The sequence below is a fragment of the Bemisia tabaci genome, chromosome 7 (genome assembly GCF_918797505.1).
Source record: "Bemisia tabaci chromosome 7, PGI_BMITA_v3".
NCBI classification, from domain to species: domain Eukaryota; kingdom Metazoa; phylum Arthropoda; class Insecta; order Hemiptera; family Aleyrodidae; genus Bemisia; species Bemisia tabaci.
Window position 1 is genome coordinate 5,757,126 of NC_092799.1, and position 13,346 is coordinate 5,770,471.

Sequence of the window (13,346 nt, forward strand, 5' to 3'; positions counted from 1 at the left end):
GTCTATGTTTGTGTCTTTGTGTGCATGAGCACCAAGGCAATTCATCTAGAAATGGTCTCAAAATTGAGTACCGATGCGTTCGTCGCTGCGTTACAGCGCTTCGTCAGTAGACGAGGCAAACCGGCATATATTTATTGTGATAATGCTAGCAATTTCCAGGGAGCGGCAAATAGATTTTTAAAATTAATTACGTCAGAGGACCCAAATTTAATATTGTTTTCTCACAATAACAGAGTGGAATTTCGCTTCAATGTACCATTAGGGCCCCATTTGGGGGGTCTGTACGAAGCTGCAGTGAAAAGTTTTAAACTACACCTGAAACGGGTGATAGGTGATAGTGTATTAACTCAAGAGGAGTTTCAAACATTGACAGCCCGTATTGAGGCTATTTTAAATTCGCGTCCTCTCACTCCACTCTCCTCTGACCCACGTGATTATCAGGTTCTCACCCCTGGCCATTTCTTAATTGGTCGGCCATTAGTGGCGTTACCAGAAAGGCAATATGACACGGAAAGTCCACCATTTCTGCATAGGTGGAATTTGGTGGAGTTGTATGCCCAACAATTTTGGCAACGTTGGCACCTTGAGTACCTTCATACACTCCAACCACGAGGGAAGTGGTTGGAACAAGCCGGGAATCTGGAGGAGGGAACATTGGTTCTTCTCCATGATCCTCAAAGCCCCCCCTTAAAATGGACTCGAGGCCGAGTCTTACGTACATTTCCAGGGAAAGATAACAACACAAGAGTAGTAGAAGTCAAAACTCCCAACGGAGTGTACAAAAGACCGGTGGTAAAATTATATGCTCTGCCATTGGGTAGTTCTCAATAGTGAATTTAACCTTCTCGTAACAAATGAAATCTACTCTATGTTCAAGATGAGCAATAACGAGAAGTCTGTATCTACTCACCCATCTCCCACATCGACCAGTGTGTCTTCCCTCCCCTCCGCTCCATCGACCAGTGTGTCTTCCCTCCCCTCCGCTCCATCGACCAGTGTGTCCTCCCCTCCCTCCGCTCCATCGACCAGTGTGTCCTCCCCTCCCTCCGCTCCATCGACCAGTGTGTCCTCCCCTCCCTCCGCTCCATCGACCAGTGTGTCCTCCCCTCCCTCCGCTCCATCGACCAGTGTGTCCTCCCCCCCCCTCCGCCCCATCGACCAGTGTGTACTCCCCTCCCGCCCCTCACCGTTTGGATCTCTCCTCCAATTTCCTCTTACAAGCAACATTGCAATTCGATCAATGGTTCTACGGGAACCAGGTTGCAGTTATCTCACATCTCCAAAGGGAGAAAGATAAGGAGACTTCAAACAAACAGTTGTGATTGTTGCTCTATCCTTTACGTGTATCCCGTTCCCTTCCCTTACCCCCCTTTTTTCTGTGTTCACAGTGACTGAGCAACAGAACTCAAGGAAACCGCCATTGCGGACCACCATTACCAAAATTTTGGAAAAAAACACTTGCGGTATCCTCGACCATCCTTTGCGGCCACCGTTCGTAAAGTGTACAAATGGTCACTATGTATGCGGATCATGTCGTCCACAGTTGACGAATGACGAATGTCCTTACTGTAGAGTACCATTGTCAACGGTTATAAAGGATCGTATTTTGGACGAGATTTTCTTTGCTGTTCATCCAACTTTTGGTTCAGGTGACCCAGAACCACCATTAGGCCGGGGGGCCAACCGGTCATTGAGTGCAACCGCTGGACCCTCAAGACTGCCAAGGGGCAGGGGATATCTCCTCTCCCAGTTGGGACAGGTAGACTCTTCTCCACCACTTCCAGGACGGGGGAGTCAATTAGGCCAATCTCCAAGTCAGAATCTCCAACGGACAATTGGGAGAAGTCTGATTGAAGCAGCATTCGAGGAGTCGCTGTGGAACACATTGGATATTGACGACGCCGGGAATTTATTTGCACGAGTTCCAGTGCGTAGATGAGTAGTGGTTCGGGACCCCTGCCTCCGGGGCTCGGGTTGTCTCAGCTGCGTCAGTAGGGCGGGTCATCCTACTCGTCTTGATCCCTTCGGGGTTCAAGGCGGGCCGGGATGTTCCCGCCATTAAGACTTATCAGCTGGGACGGCCTGGGCCACGGTGGAAGGGGTTACCATGGAACTGGATGTTTTTTAGTTTTTGGTCTTAACTTTCTCAGTCAGAGAAAAAAAGTTGTAGAAGAAAAAGTTTGGTTTTCTGTCGATCCTGTCTTTATCCCTGTCTTTATCCCTGTCTTTATCGCTGTCTTTATCCCTGTCTTTATAAAGCCTTTATCCCTTCTACAAAGTGAGTTATTCTTGATATTTTACACATCTGAAGTACTTCCGTTTTCACATCCGAACAACTTCGGTTCTCACATCCGAAAAACATTCGGTTCTCACATCTGGAGTACTCAGATGTTAGACCTGGAGTTTCAGATGTGTGATCCGAACCTCGAGAGCTAGACCTGGTGTTCAGATGCTCAATTCGAAAACTTCAGAGATCCATATGACCTAAACTTCGGGTCCCACGCACGAGGTTTTTTTCTCCGTGTGGAAATCGATACATCACCCAGATCAAACTATACCGTGATTTTCAATGCGATGAAAATTCTTTCGGTACATTTTTATGCCTTCCAATTTATTGAAAAATATCTTACGCATCGAGTCGATATGACCAATTCATTGTGGAAATCGATATAGTGCCCATATCAAACTCCCGTGACTTTCAATGGCTTAATTTTGTCCTTTCGACAAATGTCCGCACCTCCTTGCGGGAAAATGCCTGACGAATCGAGTCAATACAGCAAATGTGATATGGAAATCGATATATCGCCCAGATCGAACTCCCGTGATTTTCAATGGCTTGATCTTGTTCGTTCGATACATTTCCATGCCTCCTCACGAATCGCGTCGTTACGACAAATGTGATATAAAAATCGATAAATCGCCCAGATCGAACTCCCGTGACTTTCAATAACTTGCTCTTGTCCGTTCGAAATGCCGTTGCTTCCATACATTTCCACGCCTCTTCCAGGGGAAATGCCTGACGAATCGAGTCGATACGACGAACTCGATATGGAAATCGATGTATCGCCCATATCAAACTCCCGTGACTTTCAATGGCTCCTTCCGACACATCTCCGCACCTCCTTACGGGAAAATGCCTCACGAATCGAGTCGATATGACAAATGCTATATTAAAGTCGATATATTGCCCAGATCAAACTTTCGTGACTTAAGTTGTTGTTCTTTAAATTGCCAATGAAGTGGTGTAAACCTTCTTTCCCTGGACGAAAAAACGTAAATGCGTCGCAGCATCGCAAAATTTTATCGGGCAAATCGCATTTATAATAGGAAACTCTTGGACCTTTGAACTGAAAATTTTGTCGGGTTTTTCCTTTCGTTCTGGACGAAAATCAGCAAAATTTCAGACAGATACTTCGCATAAATTTCCTCGTTTCAGACACAGTGTAGCAAGATGATATTGATTTAAGCCGAATCGAGTGTTGCTTTGATCTGATAACACATCTTCCCACGAATTCCGCGTGCTGGGGGATAGAAGTTGCGCGGCGCAGCTTAAAAGTTTATCTCTCCACCCCCGGGACTCGGGAGTTCAGTTCGTTTAGTCGGGGTCATCGGTTAATTGCTTGGCGGCCCAGCGTGGGATTTTGTGCGGGGGAGGTCATTTCAACTAAAACCGAGAGTGATTTTGGGATTCGTGGAGTTTACCTCAAGAAATTAGCCTTTTTAAAAGCTCAACTTGAGGGACAATGCTATAATACCTCAATAACTGATGAAGTAGTATTAGAAAATAATCCTGATTCAGCCAAGAAACGCAAATCCTTTTCTCACCTCAAGACGCTCATTAGCCCACGTAAAAAGACAAATATAAAACATCTGTCCTGTAAAATCCAGGAAGATGCCCAAAGTGAAGAGTTGCTCTCTGAATCGTCAGAGGATACTTCTTAACCCAAGCATTTTGATCTACAAACAGCTGTAAAAAAGCAGTCGAAAAACACCATTTTTCAATGAATTGTGAGAAAATTCTAGTACAGAAATAAAAAAAGGTCATGTACATTTTGCCTTGGAAACATAATGATGGCGAAAGCCGGAAAATGCCAATTTCGAGTTCTGACATTATGTGAGGGCCATTTCATAGCCATTTTTGAAATATTATGCTAAAGTTTATTCGAGATTGGCAAAAACGGTCCTTTTTATGATTCCATTTTGGGGCCTTAATCGCAATGTAATTTAACATTAAAGCGGTATTTTAGCAAAATGTTTCGAATAAATATCTATAAGTCACACTTGTTCCTTTGTCAAAAAATGCATTCGGATCTGAACAGTATTTGAATTCATTGAAATAGTTCTAATGTATTCTTAATATGTTTCAGGTAAAAGAAATATTTCATCTACTCAAACATTTCGAGAAGTACTTGTGTGTACGTATGTTTTGAATTTCAACACTAAAAAATGCATGCACTCATCCCTGTGAGAGGAAGATAAATAATTTGTTTTAAAGATCTCTGCCGTCGTCATAATCCCACCTTTGAGATAGTCTATAGCTTCTCTATTCTCTGATTTCAAATAAAAAGTTGTTCTTCGACCGAGCAACTTCAAAATATTAAAGTAAATTATAAGGTTCTATTCAGGTCATATTCGAGCAAAAGCCTTGAGTCCCCCAAAAAGGGGCACAAAAAGGCGATGTTTGACAAGTTCTTTCCAATAAGTAGTGGAACAAAAGTGCTTCGTCAGTTTACCTTCACGATTTTCATCCCTTTCTGTTAAGTATGGATAATCGATGAATGTTACGAGTACAGTATTTTGATTTGGAATGCATCCCTTTTTGCTTAATAACGCCGATTATACCGTAAAAATGGCAACGCCCGTGCGGAACAGCGTACATTTCCTCCCCTCACTAATTTCGAGGCAATCAAATGCGAGAGCCTCGAACCAGTCGTCGGGAAACGCATTAAGATAGGAACATCCCTGTCAACATTAACCAATCATTGTCTCCGAAGCTGCCACGGGCTTATGTTGGCGAGTCGTGATTAATTTTCCATGATTTTTCCTCGAGTTGGCCTCTGAAAGGAGGATATTAACCTGAAATCCGGCAACTTGTGTGACGTCACGGTACGCTGGCGCCGTCGGAGCGTATTGTCGCCACCTGGAGCAGTATGCGCCATGCCGCGATACTTCGTCGAAAAATGGAACATTCTTGTTTATTATTTTTTATTTGTATGTTCATATTTTTTATTTTAAGCTTCGTAACTTGAATTAACCTGGATACATGGAGGGATTTTAAAAAAAAGAGTACAAATTCTCTTCATACTAGTCACTGTAAGGGTTTGCTCAACTGTCTTAAATTTGTCCTCTCATCATGAATAAAACGCAATTTCAAAACTTGTTCAATGATAACCTCGAGCAGCGGGTTGATTAATGAAATCGATAGACAAAGGAGACAAAAAAATGTGATCCTATTGGTTGGAGCGGTTCCATCTTATAGACTAAAAGGGGAATGATGGACTAACTGCATGGTCCCTCAAAAGTTGTCGTTAGTCAGTCTATTATTTACTGCCTTTGTCCATTGCAACTCTGCTTCAAACAATTAGGATTGCTCTTTGTTTCCTGTCTATCACTTTGTCGATCAATTCCAATAATAAGCCCGCTGAGGCTGCTTGAAATTCGATGCAGAGAAAATATGTAAAGAAATATTTTGTTTAGGGTATTTACGAAATTTCGTTAGGGAATGGAGCAATCTCATAAGTGAAATGTTTCGTGTGATGGGGCTCTTCAATTTCAGAAAGTGACTAATTTTATCAAGGTACAGAGGTGTTTCAGCTACTCCGTAATTACTCGTAGTTTCTAAGATTTTCATTGAAAATGGAAGGGAAATCATTAAACATCGTATAATTTGTTACCTCCAAAATATAAACGACTGTAATGCGCTATACTGCTCAACGAAACTTGACTTTCTAGCTCATTTACTTAAATGAGAAACTGAATCTGTTTTGAACAAAACCGATATGAATCCTAAGACTGTCATCTAACAACCCCTAATATCCAGTTTACATCATGGAAAAAAATAATATTGCTGATTTAACAATTTTGTAGTTAAAAAAGTGTCCGAAATGTTTCAATGTAAATTTTACAAAAAAGAAATTTTAATTTCACCACCCCCTGGGAAATGGCTTTCCACTATCGTAAGATGATGTACATTTGAAGCATCTCGGACATATTTGTTAACAATTTAATTGTTAAATCTTCAATCCATTTTTCCCTGTGATTTTTGCACACTGTTGTGTGCAATTTTTGCACCGCGTCGCCCTCTGGTGTAGGGTCTATTAAATTGTTTAATTCGCAGAATTTTCTGCGTTACGACTATCTACGTGCTTGAACCCCAATCTTTGCCCAATATTCTATTCTATATTATATCTTCTATTTGCAAAGGAAAACATGTTTCCCCTTCTCCAGTTTTTAGCGAACAATCAGCGAACATTTTGGCGACGTTGAGGTTGCTGTGAGCTGGACCCTCCTGTAAAATATCGGGACAATGCGGCTTTTATGCAAACTCATATTTTCGAGTGGTGCAATAAAATTAAGCAGCGATGCCAGACTTCGGAGTTTTGTCTGCTATGGTTATGGAGTCCCAGACGACCTCCAAGTAAAGAAATTAGTAAATTTTATGACTGGGGAGATTGGTTCTTTTAATATTACCGCAATTATGAACGAAAAGAAATGTTGCCAAACTAGTAGGCTCTGAGTTCTATTGCTTCCTTTTTTCCCGCACGATATAAAATGTCCAAGGAAACATCTAGATCCATACAGACACGTTTTTCTAAAGAACAAAACTACTTTGGAGAAAATATGGAATCAATTACGAGGAAGTAGGTGAAAATGAACACTAGTGGACAATAAATTTCCTGTTCTATTTTGCTGGTCTCTTTCTAGGCGAATGAATAAAAAAGAGTATCTGTTTGGCTCTTGCTATTTTCTTAAAATTTCATTCTTGTTTTTTACACCAATCGGGCTTCCAAACTAAAAATGGTATTTTTCAGCCCATTGGTAGATTCTCATGACAGCTGTTGGACGTTCTGCCACATACATCTGCATGCCATATTAATCTTCGGGTCAATTTTTGAGAGTTTAAAGCAACCGACTGGACATTAAAATTCGATACATTGCATGGATGATATATGGCTACGGCTAGATTTGTCATGCGCGGGCTTGGTTTCAACAATCGGGCCACTAACGGTATGATATTGACTGCTCTCGTTGCTCCATGTTTGGTCCAAGATATTAGGTTATATTCACCTTCCAATCGTATGCTGAGAAAATGAGCTAGTGCAATAACACCACAAGAAATAATTCGATATACTATCAGAAACACACGTAGTTTATTAGTGACAGAAACTGAAATTGCAAATACCAAAAATAACAGACTGAGACATCTCGTATCAAAAACCGATGATATGAACCACGAAATGACATAAAACATAAATGTCAATGATTCAAGATTAAGAAACATAAATCTTGCCGATCCAAGTTTTGCCTCAGGAGGGCCCATTGATGGAATTTTCAATTCAACTGTGGTTTGGAAATCGATATTACCTGAACTGCTGCTGATTCCAGAATATCCAATTCTACAGAACACCATGTTTGGATGGGTCATAGACGATCAGCTTAATAACTGTATTTTTATAGCGGGTGAAGCGGCAGCTCTTTTCTTGTTTTTCAGGAAAGTTTGAAATGGCCTTCCTAATGATTAATATAAGTTCGAAGGTCTAGTAGGGTGAATTAGGAAAAACGTGGCAACCTTACATTCTCTTTTACGGTCCGTGACTCCCTTTTCTTGTCTTTTCCCTCCAATTGGTCACATTTTCTCACCGTCAAAAAATCATTAATGTCACTTTACTCCCGGAGAAAAGATCCTTGTTCCCTCGCTTTGGAACAGTTTTGTGACGAGACTTCGAACTGGAGCGGTTGGACGCGCTCCCTTCCAAACACACAAGATGGTCATTAGCGTAAGTGACTTTTTGTGCCGTCTTCACGCAGGATACTTTCTTTTTAGCGAGGAAAAGCTCGTGCAATTATTTCCCGTCGTATGGAGGAATTTTCTGCATTATCATAAAAGGAGGACAGTGGCATGGCGTGCTTTGCGATAAAATGGAAAAGGATCAATAAACAGCTAGGGTGCCTGAACGTGCCTTCTAAACGTGAACCTGAAGACAGATTTTGGCGAAAAATGCGGATTTCTGGCATTGAACCGCAAACCAGCAAAATTCGCATTCTCCGCAATAGTCGAAAAAGATCTCCCGAAAAGGGACCAAAAATGACCCAATAAAGATGTTTCAATGAACAAAAAATCGTTGAGTTGAGGAAATTTAGTTAGGGTGGGCCCAAAAATGCTGTGGCATGGCGTGCTTTACGATATATCGCGATATATATTTGTAAAATCTTTTCCAAGCAATGCCATCGATACTAATCTCAATGAGCCGTAGTTGTGTTGAAAGGAACCGCACAAAGATGAATAAAAGAGGAATAAAACCAAAAAGCAAGCAATCATTGGTTTCAACCTATTTATACATCGATCTTTTAGAGTCAGGTACGTCCAATTTTGAGCGTTTGGTTGCGCGTGCACCACGATGCAGCTCAGTAACAGAACAAAATATTAAAGAGAAAATTAAAGTGCTTTAGAAATCGTTAAATTTGACATGAAACCACCTTCATAATTACAAAACGCACATTATATTTTCTTTTAATACGTATTACCCCTCATCAATTGAAATGAGAATAATCCATGCAGAGTGTGCAAAAATTTCAAAATCCTGAATTGAAAAACGCTGACTCGGCGAGTTTAAATATTAGATCCTAACACAAAGCGAAGCGGCGCGGCGTACTGCTGCCAGCACGAAACGCGTATGGCGCCTACAAACCTAATAGGGATACTTCACGCATCGCGCAATGCGTGAAGTATCCCTGTTAGGTTTGTAGGCGCCGGCGCGCCTGATTGCCCGCCGCGCTGCGGGGTGCCACGGCGCGGCGCTTCAAGCAACTATTTTGCAACTGAGATGTGGCACAATATCATACAAAACGAAAGGCGGTCCAATATATTGAGAACTAGCAACCAACCCGTGCTTCGCACGGTGATAAACCGTCATTAATGAAATTACATCATGTTATAACAATAGCTTTTGTATTAATATATTTTACTATACTTATTATGCCCATATTTATATTTTTTAATATTTTTATTCAGAAGCTACAAAATATTTTTACAAATGGGGGCTGTTGTTGTACTCATCAGCAAAAACAAAAAACATGTTTGCGAGTATCAATTTAATAAATATGGTAGTAATTTATAGACCCAGCAGTCTTGAAATTAAAAAATAAAAAACTGTTGGAAGAGGATGTATTTATTAATTTCAATAAATAAAAAAGGCAAATTTTGAGATGTTGCTCTACACTAAAAACATTAAATGAAAAATCATACAAAAGAATAAATTTAAAAAATATAAAATCATGAGTGTGACAGACATTTTGAGATCTTACGCTAGACCTAAAAAAGTAGTTAAGTAATTTATTTTAATTGAATAGCAACTTGAATTGACAATAAATTTTGAAAGAAGATATAACATGCTCTGAAATTTTGGAAATTGGAATTGGAATTTTGAAACAATTTAATAACAATTTAAATTTATAATCTGGAAAAATTAAATTATTCCGGCAAATAATTTCGGACTTTTAAATGTGAAGTACCTAAACACAAGGACCTGGACAAGAAACTCGAACAGAATCGTTCAACATTCAAGGAGCAAAAAATAGTTTCTAAAAAAATCATGATTGTATCATGACAAAATCATGATTTAATCGCAAAAAATCGTTACTACGTCCCAAGAAAATCTCTACTAAATTTTTGACTATGCAATGATTTTAAAACAACATGAAAAAAATTCAATCAACTCATTATTGTTGTTCATAATTGTTGAAGCAAATTTGAAGCGTTTTCAATTCTCTGTGAAAGTTTGTTTGCATTAAATTAACATAAAACTTGTTTATAAACAATATTTTTGGTTTTACAAGTTGGTTGTAGAACAAACAAATTTTCTGGAGAACTAACTCTTGAAAAAGCTACGTATACCTGTCCATGTGAAAAGCAATCATGTCTTAGATCTACACCAACTGTTTTTATCGTTTGACCTTGTGATTTATTTATGCTGATCGCAAAACAAAGTTTCACAGGGAATTGAAACCGCTTAAATTGGAACGGCAAGTTTGATGGAATTACAGGAATTTTGGGAATGAATACAGTTTCTCCTTCATTTGGGCCTGTAATTATTTTTGCTTCAATTAAGTACTTATGTAAAGCAATAATAATTAATCTGGTACCATTGCACAATTTAGGAGGTTTTAGATTTCTTAAAAGCATAATGGGTACACCAACCTTTAAATGCAATGTATGTGGAGGACAACCAGCAGGATTCAAAGTGTTTAAAAATTCAACAGGATAGTGAACTGCATTTTCAATCTCAGTTGTTGAATCAATTGATAAGTAAGTATTTTCCGGAGATTCAATATTTTTCAAACATAAGTTGTTAATTTCAAGAACGTCTTCATTCCTGGCAGACAAAATTGCTCTTTCTTTAAACCATGAATAATGAATTGATTGAATTTTTTTCATGTTGGGATAAATTTTTGCAATTAACTCATTAATTTGATTAACAACTACACACGTGTTATCATCCAACACAATTCTATCGTCAACTTCATACCTTGTGCCGTTGCCCATCTCCAACAAAATTTGAGCAAATTCCTCCATATTTTTTTCAGACCCTACATGAACCCTCATATTTTTGGATAAATGTAAAACTACCATCTTCTTCCAAAGGTGAGATGACTTTAAGCAAGCATTGATTTCGTCTGCTGGTGTTCCTGATGGAATGACAGGAAGTGTTTGCCTAAAATCGCCAGAGAATAGAACTGTAATTCCTCCCATTGGTAGATTGTTATTGCGAATATCTTGGAGAGAACGGTCTAATGCCTCTACGCATTTTTTATGTGACATTGTACTTTCGTCCCAAACAATAAATTGACAGTCTCGTAAAACTTTGGCTGCATCGCTTTGTTTTGAAATGTTACAAACAGGGTTTTCATGGGAAAGTATATCTATAGGTAATTTGAACACTGAATGTGCGGTTCTTCCACCCCACAGTAAGGTAGCTGCTATTCCAGAAGAAGCAACAGCAAGTGCAATTTTACCACAAATTCCCCCACAAATTCACCCTAAAAACCCCCTGTGTACCTCTAAAAACTATTGGACTGATGAAGGGGGGGGGGGGGGGAGAGGAAGATTATCATAGCATAGTTGAATGAGACCTATGTATAGGTCTTTATAAGTAAAGGTCATAAAAAAGTACATATACAAAAGGAAAGCGTATATAACAAATAAACAAATGGATTTCGTGAAGGAGACATGCTGGCTAATAATATAATATTATAGTGTAATAAAATATTCAATACTTACGATGAAAAATGTCCAAATCAAAGTCGACGTCCAAAATCAAGTTTTCAAGAGACTTGTAAAACTCTACTGGAACCTCACCTTTAATTGTCCACATACAGTTTAAGCCATTACACCTCGCAACAAAAGACTTGTCAAAAAAATTCACTTTTACTTCCACTTTTGCATTAAGGTGTTTCTTACTAATAAGAGGACATATACAATCCGCCAACTTAAATATCAGTATTTTTTCCAAGAAATTAAAATCAATCTGCGAATAAATACAACTTCCCAAAAAAAGTGATGAAATAAACTTTAAAAAATCACGTTCATCTTGCAAACGAACCATTTCACAGAATGAGAATCTTCTTTCAAAAAATCCATGGTAACTTTAAGAAATAATGTGTCTTTGCTTCGAGTTTTTTTTCTTTCCTTTTTTTGGTTATCTTTATTTGAAAAATGAATATGCATTAAATCCCCCTCCCCTTTCCCTCTAATTACATCAACTTTCAAGAATGAACGCAGAACATTCTTAACAAATATGAAAATATAACGTGAAATTACAGATTTCGTGATTTCGGCAACACTGCTCCGGTTCGGAATATCCAAAATTAAACAGAAAAAACAGCTGATCGAGACGCAATAAAAGAAGGGAAACCACGACGACCAAACGACGATGATCGATCGCGGAACACCGCTCTAACACACGGGTCACCCTTTTTTAGCGTGTTTTCAACCCTTAGAATCAAAATTTCGAAAATCGGACGACGAATTGCACCCCTTCAGCACGAACCGCACATGCGTACAAAGTTTCAAGGAAATCCGCCTTCGGGAAGTCGCTGAAACATTGGGTACAAAATTGGGGCCTCTCCTTTATAGTTATAGATAGATAACAGGCACTATTTAAGAGTACGAAGCTTTCCTCGCAAAATAAATCAAGATACTGCCGCACAAAAAAAGAGTAGTATTCCAAAAACTCACTAAGTCCTATCATTGATCTGCCATTTAGAACTATGAAAAAGTATCGATAAAAAGGGTGTTCGCAACGAATTAGCAGTCGATTCTTTAATATTGCATCAAATGGGGGTATATCGATAATCGATCAGCCACATACCTCGCCACTGCAAAAATGGCCCTTATCGATACCCCTCCCACTCCATGGTGTAAGTTGCATAGGCGTACAATCTCTCAACAAACGTGCTGAGGAAAAACGTCGTATGAACATTCGAGAGTTGCCACATTTCCTTCGATAAAAAGATTAATTTTTAAGGAAACTTATGAATATTTCCCTTTGACATTTTCAGGAGCTTGAAGTGAAATTGCGTAAAAAAATATCTTAAAAATCGATAGGAAAATATTCATAAATTTACCAGGAAATCCGTGTTTTATCAAAGGAATTCGGGTTGCATTTATCGGCACGCACATAAAGTGAATTCACGGAAAAAGTATGTTTATCACGAAATCGAAAATGAATGTCACAGAAATTGTAATAATTCACGCAATTAAAAAAGAATTCATGCAATGGAAAAAATGTTGCACGAGTTGCTGTAGTGGCTCTGCTCAAATTGGTCGAATGTCTTCTACTTACCGACCACGGCTTTAAATGTGGTTAGAAGTTTTTGAGTGATATTCTCGCAGACATAGTGGAGGAGGCCGTGAAAAACAGTGACCTACCTTTAACTGACTGTTTTAATACCTTCTTATTCATACAGGCCCATTGGTATGCAGACGTCCATTCCTTCAGTGAAGCAGTCATTTGATTTATTTTATCGTTTCAACTTGTAGCAGAATTCTGTGGTATCAAACGAAAATGTCGTGCAAAAAATACCGCGCAGTTCAATAAATTTTGCGTGCATTCAGACGAATTTTGTGA

The 13,346-nt window shown here is 39.2% G+C and overlaps 1 protein-coding gene across 1 annotated transcript; it reads right to left on the reverse strand.

Annotated features, from left to right (window-relative positions):
* Positions 1-9,086: 9,086 nt before the first annotated feature.
* LOC109042088 (ATP-dependent DNA helicase PIF1-like) lies at positions 9,087-11,233 on the reverse strand (the record flags this gene model as incomplete). The annotated part of the gene is given in 1 exon segment (XM_072302645.1): positions 9,087-11,233. A coding segment is annotated over 1 exon segment (1,026 nt). The 3' UTR covers positions 9,087-10,012.
* Positions 11,234-13,346: the final 2,113 nt, after the last annotated feature.